The sequence below is a fragment of the Atheta coriaria genome, unplaced genomic scaffold, assembly GCF_025399875.1.
Source record: "Atheta coriaria isolate IRGN ID8LTWV9N9 unplaced genomic scaffold, Caltech_Dcor_3.1 hic_scaffold_7_pilon, whole genome shotgun sequence".
Classification (NCBI taxonomy): Eukaryota; Metazoa; Arthropoda; class Insecta; order Coleoptera; family Staphylinidae; genus Dalotia; species Dalotia coriaria.
Genome location: NW_027045449.1, coordinates 261,486 through 275,019, shown reverse-complemented (window position 1 = coordinate 275,019; position 13,534 = coordinate 261,486). Strand labels below are relative to the sequence as shown.

Sequence of the window (13,534 nt, the reverse complement as noted above, 5' to 3'; positions counted from 1 at the left end):
AAATGATAAGACTTTCCGAGTCGAGTTGCTGCAAAGAAATACGAGTAACAAGTGTACAGCGCAAAGCAAACGAAGTAGTGTACAACCACGTAACAAGTTGAATTGTGTCTGGCGCTGGAAAAATGCGCGTCATTTGCTTTTCGGACCTTTTATTTAGTTCCTCTGCCGGGCATTGTTTGCATTCTACGCGAAAATATCGACTACAGCAATAATTCGCTATGTAAATGTAATAAAATCACAAGGAAACAAGTTTCTTTGATATTTATTCGGTTAAAGTATGTAGAAGTTTCAGTTTTAAGTTGTGTTTGCGCTTGTTAGCTCACAATTGAAACGGTAAACACCAGGAGTAAGACTTAATCAAGTTTTTATGTTGTTGATTGGCTTTGCTTGAGTTGTATGAAACTTTCGGCACATTTTTGTTTGTTTTGTTTGGTAGTTAATGAAATAAAACGCTCTCGACACTCTTGACGGCTGTGTGATGTACTCGTAAAGATGTCCTGTATTTACTTCTTTGTGTTGTTCCAGACGAGCCGTTCACGATCCTTGCGCCGCGCAACGCGGCGATAATTAAAGACAAACGCGGCGGCGTCGTGCAGCAGCTGCAACTGCAGCAGCCCGAATCGGTGAAGAGGCTCTTGAGCGATCACGTCGTCATCGGCGCGCGCCTCGACCTACCTACCGCCACCGTGTATGAAGAGCGCACGTACACGACGCTCGGCGGGCGCAACTTTACGCTTTCGCTGAAGGAAGGCACGTGGCGGGCGAACACCGCCAACGTGTTAGAAACACGCCAGGTCGAACCGAATGGCTTGCTGGTTGTGTTGGACGATTTTCTCTTCCCAGATGTGCTCGGCACGCTCAAAAACGACACCGAGAAGGACATTCATGTCAAACAATCAACAGAAACATCAACGGTATCAACTACGCTGCCAACTACTATTACTACAGAAGTATATGTTGTCAAAGAGACCAAGGAGAAGAAGATCAATGATGGCGCGGCGGCGATGACCGTCATCACCGCCAAGGAGGCGCCCCGGCCGCGGAATGTCACTTTTATTGACAACGTGATGCAGGTGCTGTCGCTGCTGAAGAGCGGCGTGCGCGTCTTCCAGCATTTTCTATCCAGGTCGAATGTTTCCAAACTGCTCAACGACGGTGAGTTCCATTTTTTTTTTCTTCCTTTTCTCGATAATTTTCAAAAGTTTGTCTTCTTTTGCGCTCGCACACTTTAATCACATTATTCATATTCGCGCGGTGTCTTTACGAAGTTTTCGCGCTGGCAGTAACTATTACTTAAAATGTTGGTGGAACTTTTTCTGCCGATCTGCAAAGTTTTCTTCGCTACAAGTTGCGTAATTACATCAGAAAAACATTAAAATTCACACTCGCGCATAAAAGTGTAAGCTAACCTGCGATTATGCGGGATTAGGAGCGTTAAACATTAAGTTAACATCTGTTATTTGCTTGAGTTTGCTCAATTTAATGCCCAAATAAATTACAAGCTGAGAGTCGTCGTGCTGCAGTAGTTGTGTGCGCTTGGCTGAGCGGCGGCGGTCGCAATCTTTAACTCGGCAATTACGATAAACATGGGTCACTGCCAAGCCGACCACACGACCAAGAAACTATGTCTTATTGTTTTACGACTAGAATTAGTGCTTGATTTGGAGATTTACTAATGTTTAGAAGTAGAAAAATCAATTTTACCAGTAAAAGCCACTTAAGTCGCGTATAGTTAGATAAATTGCACCCAGATGGCACTAGTATGTCAATATTTGAATTTAATTCTGGTTTGTTAGTGGTAGTGAGTGTGCGCTGCAAGAGTCGTGTCCGTGTAAGATCGCGTGATGCGTGCACAATTCGTCAACAGAGTTATCTCAAAGCAACGTGTTTTTTGTATCAACAACAATAGCAGGTAGATGTTTCTTGTGTTCATGTAAAATAACACGGTAAATTAAATAAATCGGAATGAATTTGCACACAAACTTTAATAATAGTTTAATTTTATCTTGGAAACACATTTGAAAAGTATTTTTCTCTTATAAATTTACCTAAATGCTTGAAATATTGAAACTGGATTATTAATTTTCTCTTCAGATACAAAAGTTACTTTTAAATAATTGAATCTGAGAGATGAAATTTTCAATCTTAAGAAAAAAATTGCCAAGGGTGCTTGATACTTTTTTTCGACGATTTTCAAAAATTCATATCTCTTAAAATAAAAGAGATAGCTACCAACGAATTGTTGATTATGAAAGATTGGAAGATTCTCTATCAGATAAAAATATAAAATAATTATATTTCCTAGAGTAAAGGGTCGAAAAACGCGACTAAAAGTGCTAAAAAGTGACATTTTGCAATTTTTGCCCATTTTATTCAATCGCGAATATCTCGTAAACTAAAAGAGATAATTAAGATCTGATCGCAGCGTCTTAATCTACGGACTAATCTCTATCAGATAGGATAGTTAAAACGGAAATCTGAGAGATGAAATTTTCAATCTTAAGAAAAAAATTGCCAAGGGGGGGTGCTTGATACTTTTTTTCGACGATTTTCAAAAATTCATATCTCTTAAAATAAAAGAGATAGCTACCAACGAATTGTTGATTATGAAAGATTGAAAGATTCTCTATCAGAAAAAATTTAAAATAATTATATTTCCTAGAGTAAAGGGTCGAAAAACGCGACTAAAAGTGCTAAAAAGTGACATTTTGCAATTTTTGTCCATTTTATTCAATCGCGAATATCTCGTAAACTAAAAGAGATAATTAAGTTCTGATCGCAGCGTCTTAATCTACGGACTAATCTCTATCAGATAGGATAGTTAAAACGGAAATCTGAGAGATGAAATTTTCAATCTTAAGAAAAAAATTGCCAAGGGGGGGTGCTTGATACTTTTTTTCGACGATTTTCAAAAATTCATATCTCTTAAACTAAAAGAGATAGCTACCAACGAATTGTTGATTATGAAAGATTGGAAAATTCTTAATCAGATGAAAATATAAAATAATTATATTTCCTACTGTAAAAGGTCGAAAAACGCGACTAAAAGTGCTAAAAAGTGACATTTATCAATTTTTGCCCATTTTATTCAATCGCGAATATCTCGTAAACTAAAAGAGATAAATAAGATCTGATCGCAGCGTCTTAATCTACGGACCAATCTCTTATTATTAATTTCTTCTGCAGATGCTAACGTGAGTTTAAATCCATTTATTTTGTCAAAATTTAATTCTCTATTAAATTATAAATAATATTCACACGATACATGAACGCTTTGTAAACAAAATTATCTTTTAACTTGTTTTTGACTATCAACAATTGAAATCAGGGTGTTTCATACTGTGTCCACGTTTAATCGCACAGTAAATAAATTTATTCAATAATAATTTAGTTAGAGTATATCTATATATATAAAATTTGCGTGTCACAGTGTTTGTTTCCATACTCCTCCGAAACGGCTTTACCGATTTTTACCAAATTTTATATGCGTATTAAGTAGGTCTGAGAATCGGCTAACATCTATTTTTCATACCCCTAAGTGATAAGGGTTGTTCACCCTTAACTTTTTTTTAAATTTTTGGACAAATTCTTTTGTTTTTATTTTTTTTATAATGTGGAATTAAAAAATACATACAACCCTAAATTTTAAGTTTTTTATCACCAACCCCTATTTCTTTATAGCCATTTTAGTAATTTAATCATTTTTCATCCCGCTCAAAGAAAATTTTTATATGCGTATTCAGTAGGTCTGAGAATCGGTAACTTCATATCTCTAAGTGATAAGGGTTGTTCACCCTTAATTTTTTTTAAATTTTGGTCGAAATTTTTTGTTTTTATTCTTTTAATGTGGCACTAAAATATACATACAACCCTAAATTTTTGGTTTCTTATCACCAACCCCTATTTTTTATAATAAGTAAGTTACTTTTTGTCTACACTAAAATTTATCTAGAAACTAGAAATAATTTATATGGCAAAACAACGTTTGCCCGGTTAACTAGTATTACAATAAAATCTACTTTATAATAAACATTTAAATCATTAAAAATGCTTTATAATACATAAATCACTCAAAAAAACGTCAATTTTTAACAGATAATAAAACAGAATAAAAAGACTATGTATTTGAAAGTCGATTTTTGATTAATCATAGTTAAAAATAGCTGTAGGTGAACATGTGGCGCAAAAAATAAACTGAATAAAAACCGAAACTCAGTTTGCTCACAAATTTTAATTAAATTATTGACCGCTTCAAAACTCTATATATTTTCAATCTACCTGCGATTTATTTTATTTTACGCCCGCATACATAGTTGCACTCCACCGTCATACTATTTATATCTATTAGTTGCATAATAAAATAGCGTTTTAATATTTTGCGTGTTAATAAATCACTTGATTCGGCCAAAAAGCAAGTTAATATTGACTCGCACTTCCCAAGAACAAACGAAGATTAATGCGCGCCCGAGTAATTCAACTCAAACATTGGTCGCGAACAAATTTCAACAGCATTTTAACCCTGATGAACTTTGTAGTAAATTTACAAAACGCGTCGAAATTCAATTTGCCGCGATTGTTATCTGGCTATTTGTAATGAATAATGGCGAGATTTAGATTTAAATTTTAAAAATGTGTGTGGAACAAACCGCCGCTCACCTCATAACATAAACCCGATGCAAATTGCTTTCTTGCGTAGAGGTGGGTACATTGTGGAGCTAGTAAAAATTGGGAAATCTTTCATTTTCATATTTCCGTAGCGCGCGCGCTCGGCGCACATGTGCGAGTGTGACCTTTTTGTGCTGCGCTCGGGCTTTCTTAGCATGAATAAATCTAGATGTGAATCTAAAAAACGAATCAATTTGTATTCCCGAACACGCGCATTTTAAATTCTAATACCCCGCCGGTTATAAAATATCGCTGGCGCATTTATCCCGCACACCCAAGAACTGATTCTTACAGGTTACAGTGTTATGGGAATTTTGTACAAAAGAAAATAAAAGGAAAATTATAGATAATCATTTTTACGATGAGTAAATTAATAAAATTTAATATTTTTTAATTAAATTAATGAAAATTTAAAAGGTTTTATTAATTTTTATCAAGTTTTTTGATACAGTTGGTAGAATAGAAGTAATATAAAGGTTAGTAGGATCTCTGATGGTCGTCCTGCTGCGTCCTGCCATAATCGTGCCGATGATAGTATGCCGGCGATGTCTCTCCGTGAAACGTGGTCGACGACCAAGAGGAATGTGCTATTTTTGTGATTTATCGGCGCGAGCAAAAGGTGTTGACCCGTGTGCATCCAATACTCCTTTTTTCGTTTAAAGTTTACCGACCTTTGGGCGACGTTTTAACAAACCGGCCAATAAAAATGAAAATTTTACGTCGTGTTTTATCATAATAGATAAATTTATAAACATTTTAATTTACATTAATTATTTAATGTATTTTCTTGATATTTGTGTGTTGGTGTGCTTATGAAACCGGAATGATTTGTTAAATTTATTGGATTTTCACTCGAAGGAGAGTTCACGTAGTTTCTTTTCGTTCCGGTGGCATGTTTCCGCGCGCGCAGGCAAAACAGGTGAGAATGTGTTGGTGTGTGCGGGTGCGTCGAGCCAGGCGAATGTTTAAAACATTAGAGCCGGCGAGGCGTAAAACCATTTTTCCGAGAGCGCCGCCCGCCACCGCCGCCGACGCGTTTTTCACGTGCTCGCGTACTCATCCGCATCGCTTTATTCGCACGTTATTATTTTTTCGCGTGGCGGAGGGCGCAAATTTACGGGTTACACCTTAAAACCATTTAATACTTCAACCGCCATAAACAACAATCGAATAACTTTGATTTAGCAAAGGGAAACCCAGGGGATACAAAAATAGGATAATGGTATAGTAACTATAATATTTAATAATATTTTAGTTAGTTTTTTGGTATAATTTGTTTGTTTCAGTGTTTAAACTCGTGTTTTTATATTTTTGTTGTTACTTTCACTTTATTTCTATATAACTCTATGATTAGCGTGTAGATGGCGCTAGAATGCATTTATTTGAATTTAATTCTTGTTTGTTTGTGTCAGTGAAGCGCACTGTTCGTGTGAGATCCGTGCGCGGATTGTTTACGTCGATATTATTGATAAAGTTGCTGTTTTGAATCAGCAAGGTTGTCTGGTGCAATCTGTAAGGTGCACACAATAAATTCCTGACACTTAGGTCTAGTTCGAGTTCAAATCTTGCAATTTACGCGACTTTCTTTAATTTTTTTGACTTTAATTCAATTTTTTCTTATAAAATAATGAAAAATATAAAAAATACACATCGACACTATCAAAAAATTTACAAAAATGCACTCAAATAAAATAAAATTCAATTTTTTCACATACACCCTGTAATACCAAGAATATAGCATCAGGTTTAAGGGCTATTGACATACAGGCTTTTCCGGATATTAATTTTTCCCCTCACATGAAACGAGTGTACACAAAGTTTACGCTGATGTCTGCGGTGAGTTGAGAATGTGCACGCATTTTTCTAGCACCTTTCAACCACCGCCGCCTCTATAAATACATAAGCGTGTGCTGTCGTGCCGGGAAAGGACAATAGGAAAAAGCTATCTGTAGTAAAATTGCGAAAAGTGCGAAAAGCGCCGAAATAAATAAGGAATGGGCAAAATGGAGCGAAATAAGCCCGCCGAATACCCCGCAGGATAATGCATTTGGGAGCGAGTCCCCAATAACAAGTATTAATCCCGACGAATCCTGCAATCGTTGATATCCGACGAAATTTTATTGTGTACATAATTGCATTCTGCACAAATATCTTCATCACAGTTCAAGATAGGAGTTTTATAGAGTTATATCAGGAGATTATTTATTTTTTTATTTTTCTAATCAAAAAAAAGTAAAGAATTATTGACTTTGATGCCAGGACCACTGATTAAATTTTTATCGAAGGAGAGTTTACGTAATTCGAAGTTTATTTGCTCGCGAACGAAACTAAGATTTTCGTCGTCGTCGTCTCCCCTTTTGCTGGGTCGGTTATCGAACCGCTTCATTTATTATTTATCATCCCTCGCGTTCGGCGTCTTTTGTGACGGGGAATCGCCACACAATTCTCAGATATGGCGATATTTTCCAAACTTACCACGAAGGGAGACACGCCGTAATAATAACAATAGACGTAATGCTAACAGCGATGCCGCGGAAGAATATAAAAGCAAATAAAGTAGGCGGAAAGAGGAGCGTAATGGAAAGTAATTTCGGAAGTTGACTCTGATACTTTTCGGTTTTCTTATGTTCGAAAAATCAGGCAGGCAGAGAATGAAAGAAATCATTTTCTTCGAAATGTGTGTCGCACAATGTCGAATTTCGCATTTCACGCTTGTTTATTCACGAGTTTTACGTTATTGTCGGCTGGTAGGAATGTTTATATCGGGTGTAAAATGTGAAAATGATTTTCTGCATTTTTTTAATCAAAAAACAAGCCAGATTACACGCTGGAAATAAAAATATATATAACGCAATAATGTAATTATTACGCTTTGGGGTTTTTGTCAAAATTACCATTCCGTTATTGTTTAGCCAGCGTGCGTTCGCATGTCGGCTCGCTAAGTCGAAGCGTTTCGTTGTTCTCCGCTGAAATATTCAAAGCGCGTGGTTTATGCAAATCCGGCGCAACCATCGCAGCGACAGGATTTCGAGTTTCGGCCGGAAAGCGCGCGGTTTTGCTTTAAAATCTCGCGCAAAAAATCCTATCATGTACCCAGAAACTTTTCATATGTGTTTTATTAGATCACTGGACTGAAATAAATCAATTTATGTATTCAACACTACTGATGATTTATGCACGTTATTATAACCTAGTTGTATAATGTAGTATTATTGTTGTGGTTGTGCAATCCGCGCGGCATGTGAGTGGATGTTATGTAATAATAAATGACCGAAAGGGTTAAGGGGGCGCAACCCTTGCAAATCCCGTCGAAATATGCGAAATTGCGCATAATCCCCCGACGGGCATGTGCGATACGCACACTTTTCCAGCCTCGCAAATGCATAACACGTGCTTTGTGTGCTAAAGTGAAAATGAAAATTTTACACAACCGCCGCGCCGCCGCCTGTTTATAAATTTGCACTTTTACGCATTTAAATTCAAATTCAAATAGGAAATTTGACACCGGAATGAAAACAACACCACCAAAACCACATAGACATACAATGTGTATGTTTTTTTGGTGCGTCGCAATGAAAAAATGCAAATTTTAATTAAGTTTAAGTCCGTTAAGCACACTCGCTTGTTTGTATTGCAGAAATTTAATTCTCTCTTTCAATTAGAGCGTCTAGGTTTGAATTTTTCTACTACGTGCTGCATGGCGAGTTTTAAGTGAAGGAAACAATTGGAAAATTCGAGACAGTAAATGAAAAAGTTTGTCGTTAGAACTCGCATGAATACGCGACATGCAGCGTGAAAAATCGAAGAAAAACGTGCAGCAAAACCGCGCCGAGCGACGCGCATAGAAAATTGTTTGCAAATAGGGGCGCAGGTTATGAAAACAGGCAAAAAGAATGACGGATAAAATGATTGAATAGATGAATAAAACAAAGGTGTGGGTTTTTCATGGAAATTCAATATTTCAACGTGCGCACGAATTAAAAAAGAATAATAATTGAATTATTAGGTTTTTATTTTTTGTTGGTTGTTAATAATTAATTTGTATAAAATACAATAGAATCATGATATTTGTGAACATGAATATTTGGCAGATTTGCGCATTTATTTCATTCAATTCTTCATATTTTGTGCGTTCGTCTTTCGCCGCCAACGCGCTGACGTTTCCCAACGAAATTCCACGTCTTGTTAGTTTTAGTTCCGCCACCTCGTGCAATGCACAAAAGGGTTGCAGCGCGGTCGCTTGAAAAGACCTAGAAAAGTGGAAAAATCTTTTCAGTGTTTTTCACGACGACGACGACGACGACGGTGCGGGAGCATATGGCCCGCGTACTGGCGCTGCTCGTGGCAGTTTTATTTCGTACGCGAAACTTTTGTGTGACAATTTCGCTCCGGCGATAGATACAAGATCGAAATATAGAAAACTTCCATTTCTGCTGAAATACTGCGCAATATTGTTAAACTTAATTTACTGTGCGAGTTTCCAACATACACTATGTCCACACCACTTTGATAATTCACTAATAATGTTTTAAATATAACGCTACACTTGGTATATATTTGCGGCAGGGTTCAGATTTTTCCATCCCACCGATCCATCATCAAACACGCGTCCGTTACGACAATATCCTGAAGAATGGGATAAAAATATAACTTGTTAACGAAACAATTTCGATTACTTTTGCTTGCAGAAGATGAATACACTGTCTTCGTGCCAACTGATCACGCTTTCCAGCGATGGCACCCAATTGATTGGGGTTTCTATCCGTTCAGCGTGCCCGAGTTCACCGAGAGCGTGATTATCAACCACTTCATCAAGGGTAAACTCAAGCAGGAGGGCATCAAATCTGATCAGACTGCGAAGACCATCGGTGGAAAAGAGGTCGTTTTTAGGAAGGCTCGTAGGTATTTTCATTGATTAACACCACAAACACAAAGTTTAAGTATTTCTAACAAACTAACAATTATTTTTTCTTTTTTGTGTAAAATAGCGAATTTAACAGTCAATGGGGCATCTGTTGTGAAAGGTGACACTCCGTTACCGAAAGGAAATATAATGTTCATCAGCGAGGTGCTTTTTGTAAGCGAGTCGGTGGTGTCGCGACTTCATCAACAGCATCGCGATAAGGAGACTCCGCCGCTTCTGGCGTTTCCGTGGTTTGGCGCGCAGTTTCTCTCACATGCTTTCTTGGCACTCGAGCGGGACCGACGTTTTACGCATATTACGAGGTTTCTGAACCTCGCTGACTTGGCTCCGCATGTTTCTGGTACCGGGTACACATTTTTTGTTCCCACGGACACCGCCTTTGAGGAAATCGGCCTGGACAAGATGCCTGATAATTATTTATCCACCGGCGATGGTCTGGAGATCCTGCTGAATCATTTCGTCAAGGGACGTTTGTATGATCGTGATTTGAAAGATAATCTGAAGTTGTTATCGCTTGGTAATAAGATCGTCGACATCGGCAGACGGAAAGGTAATTGTAATGGTAGAAATCCCAGCGAGGGGATGTTGGGACGAGTTGATGTTGATTGCGAAAGTCAAATCCTCAATTTGAGATTTACAGCGCTAATAACGAGTCAAGTGAATGAGTTTTGAGGGAGAGGAAATAAATATGCAGGGAGAGGGTTTGAAGAAACCGGGATTTGTTAGCGTGGGCTTTGTTTAAATGTTTAAATGCGCACTGATTAGGGGTGCGCGTTTGTGACGGCTTAATGGCGGAAGGTGTCAGAGTTAAAATACTGAAGAACACTCGCAAATTATTGGCTCCGGTCGGGCGCGCGCTGAGGGTGTTAAATGTATTCAAAAATGTCGGAACACTTTCAGACATGAAAGGGTTGTTAGCAGTCGTAATGTTGCCGACGCGGCGAGCATGCAAATGATCGTTTTGTTTCGTGCGCGCGGGGGTTTTTGCGATTCAACGCGCTTTCATTAAAACATCGCGCGGGGTACCTACGCACGATTCCGCTCTTAATGGTCGCTGGGGAATCCCGAACAGATGTTTGTGTACTTATTATTAAGTGTTGTGCGGGCGAACACTTTTGGTTATGTTGAAAACTTATTCTACATTAACCGCAGGAGGAGGAGTGGGGCGTAGAAGTTGCGGATTTCAATTTTCCATTCGGGAATTAATGATTTCCGGCATTCAGGTGGAGCGCGAAATTTTGTACGGATATTTTGTGCTTTAATTGAATTCGCGAAAAGTTGCACAATAATCGTTAGTACGTATAATTGGAAACTTTTCGGCTGGCGCGCCGGAATTCAGAAATCTTAAACGAAGCTTATCGTTAAGTAGGAAAGTATGTAATTTCGGATGAAAGGTTTCCGGATAATGAATTCGAAGATTTTCGCTTAGTAATGAGTACTTTCGGGTGTTCAGGATCACAAAATGGCTAAACGCCTGCAGCTAGGCAACCAATAAATTTATTACGGATAAGTTTTTATAAAAATGTTTTTTTACTTTTTAGAAAATGTGACTGTGAACAAGGCGCACATTGTGGAAAGTGAAGTCTTCGTCTACAACCTTGGCACCATGTTCTACATTGATAAGGTGCTCTTTGCGAAACCAGATCTTTTGCCCAAAGTACGCCGCCCGCCGACCACAACAACCACAACAACGTCGTTGCCGCCATCGACGATGCAAACAACAATCGTACCCAGTTATGATAACTTGGACGATAACAACGACGCTAATGCGACAACAACAGCGCTCCCGCCGCCCCCACCGCCACAATCAACTGTGACAATCGGCACAACGACGACGGCGAGTGCGGAGGACGTCGAGACCGTTCCGGAAGAATTATCAGAGGGCGGCGGTTCGATGCCAGACATCCTGTTTGCCGACGCGGAAAGCAACGCGAGTGCAACAACGACGCCGCCGCCGCCGCTACAGACCAACAAAACCGACGCATCGCAGATGACGACAAGCACGACTAGTCGGCCGTTGAATGACACCACCACCACGACGACGTCGGCGGTTTGAACTCGCGCGGATGAATGAATGCGGCGCGGCGTGACATTGTGTGTGTTTTTATTTAAGCGGGGAGGACGGAAGTTTGCGTCAGGCACGTAATTAAATTAGCAACTACCCCGAAATCCTCGAATTGTAGGCAGCGGGAGCGTAACAAAGGAGCAGCGCAAAGCAAAGATAAGCGGAAGTAACCATATCAATCAATATTAGCAGGATAAATAATTAACTTGAGCCGGAAGACAAACGCGACAGCAAACAGCAATCACAAACAGAGACAAAACTGCAACAAACTTTGCGGCCGGAACAAAAGTTTAAAGCCAAAATAAATTTAAATTTTGTAACCGCACTCAATATGTGTTTTAAGCGGCGCAAACGGAATGAAATTCAATTCCCAATTTCATTTGAAAGCACAACGCACAACAACCGAAACGGAAACTGCTTTGCTTTGCAATTCGGTGGTCAAAACTTTGCCGGAACTAACGAATAACGATGGGAGACAACAACAAAATGTTATAATTATTATGCAAAACTAGATGAGAACGTTTTGGAACTATATGCTATCGAAACACTGCAATAAGGAGCAACAATTTTGTGCAATTAAAGTTTAGAAATGCATAACATATCGGACAATGTATAACACCTAAAAATCTATGGAAACCACATCAAACTTTGAGAAATTTAATAACTTTGCGCTCTGGAGAGCAAAGATGAATAGTTTAAAAGTTTAAAATTTGTGATAAACTTATTAAATTAAACACTAGAAATTCGTTTTTAAATAACACATAGTTGAAGTTAGCTATTTTCGTAATTGGCGATGATTAGCCGCGGCTATTACTAGATTTTAGATGAAGAAATTATTGATTCTCTTTTTTTTGATTCGCACGTGTCACTTCAATTAATTCACTAAGATGCGAGTACTCCCTGCGGAGCACCAAACTAATATTTTTGCGAACCAGATAGATTATGTATATTAAGATATGATATGATGCGGAGATGCGGAGAAAATGAATAAATAACGATTCGTAACAAATCATACTTGACTGATGTGAGATAGAAATGAATGTATGTCTATGCAAATATTGCAAATATTATTAGTTGTAATGTTTATCGATTAATGTATTTATTAAGGCATAGATTTTCATATATATTATAGAAATTATATATAAATAGCGATTAATGTATAAACAGTATCGAGGATTATTATCTTTTATTATGTATGTAACAATAATGCTCGTAACGATATTAATGTGCAACATTCATCCTGAATTACAAGAAATACTGTCTTTATAGCGATCGATTATCGAGTAAAACTAAATAAAATGTTGGAAATGTTTATACCTATTTGCGAATGCTGTTTATTGTGATGTGCAGAGATGTAAAGCGATGTATAGTTGAGAGTTTATCAGTGGTTGTGGGTAAACAAGTTTTTTATTGTCATGTTCAACGCGCAGGTAACGCAGCGCGCACGCTGCGCTCAGTCATTCCTCGGCTTCGTTGGTGAGTGCACGCGTTTTCTTTAAGTCTTTAAGATTTTGCATCACCGCGTGGTCCGCGAGCGGGTCTGTCTAATCGCCACGCGTTTCGAGGTTTCAGTTATCGTGTATTTTTTCGGTCATCAGCAAAGTGTTCGTATTTACTAATGTTTTGTAGCGGTTACAGTCTGCTTAAGCGAGAAATAAGTGTCTGTTAATCTGTGCGCGTGTTTAAAGTTGATAGAATATATTCTAGGATCTACAATTTCATCATCAATGCACAGGTAGGTGTGTAATTATATTTTCGCATGGAAATTTGATTATTTCATTTAAGGAATATTAATCTTACGCTTACCGCAGTTATGTAACATGTTGCCGATTTCTTGTAGAAACACGTGGTTGCATGTTTATCAAAATTTAACTCGCGAT

General features: G+C 38.2%; 1 protein-coding gene across 1 annotated transcript in view; it reads left to right on the top strand.

Annotated features, from left to right (window-relative positions):
• The window catches only part of LOC135796646 (uncharacterized), a 29,309-nt gene extending 16,335 nt beyond the window's left edge, over positions 1-12,974 (top strand). Inside the window, exons 2-5 of the mRNA XM_065308756.1 lie at positions 526-1,155; positions 9,354-9,563; positions 9,654-10,139; positions 11,131-12,974. Coding sequence (XP_065164828.1) covers positions 526-1,155; positions 9,354-9,563; positions 9,654-10,139; positions 11,131-11,645 — 1,841 coding nt within the window. The 3' untranslated portion in view covers positions 11,646-12,974. The remainder of the gene's footprint in view (positions 1-525; positions 1,156-9,353; positions 9,564-9,653; positions 10,140-11,130) is intronic.
• The last annotated feature ends 560 nt before the right edge of the window (positions 12,975-13,534 follow it).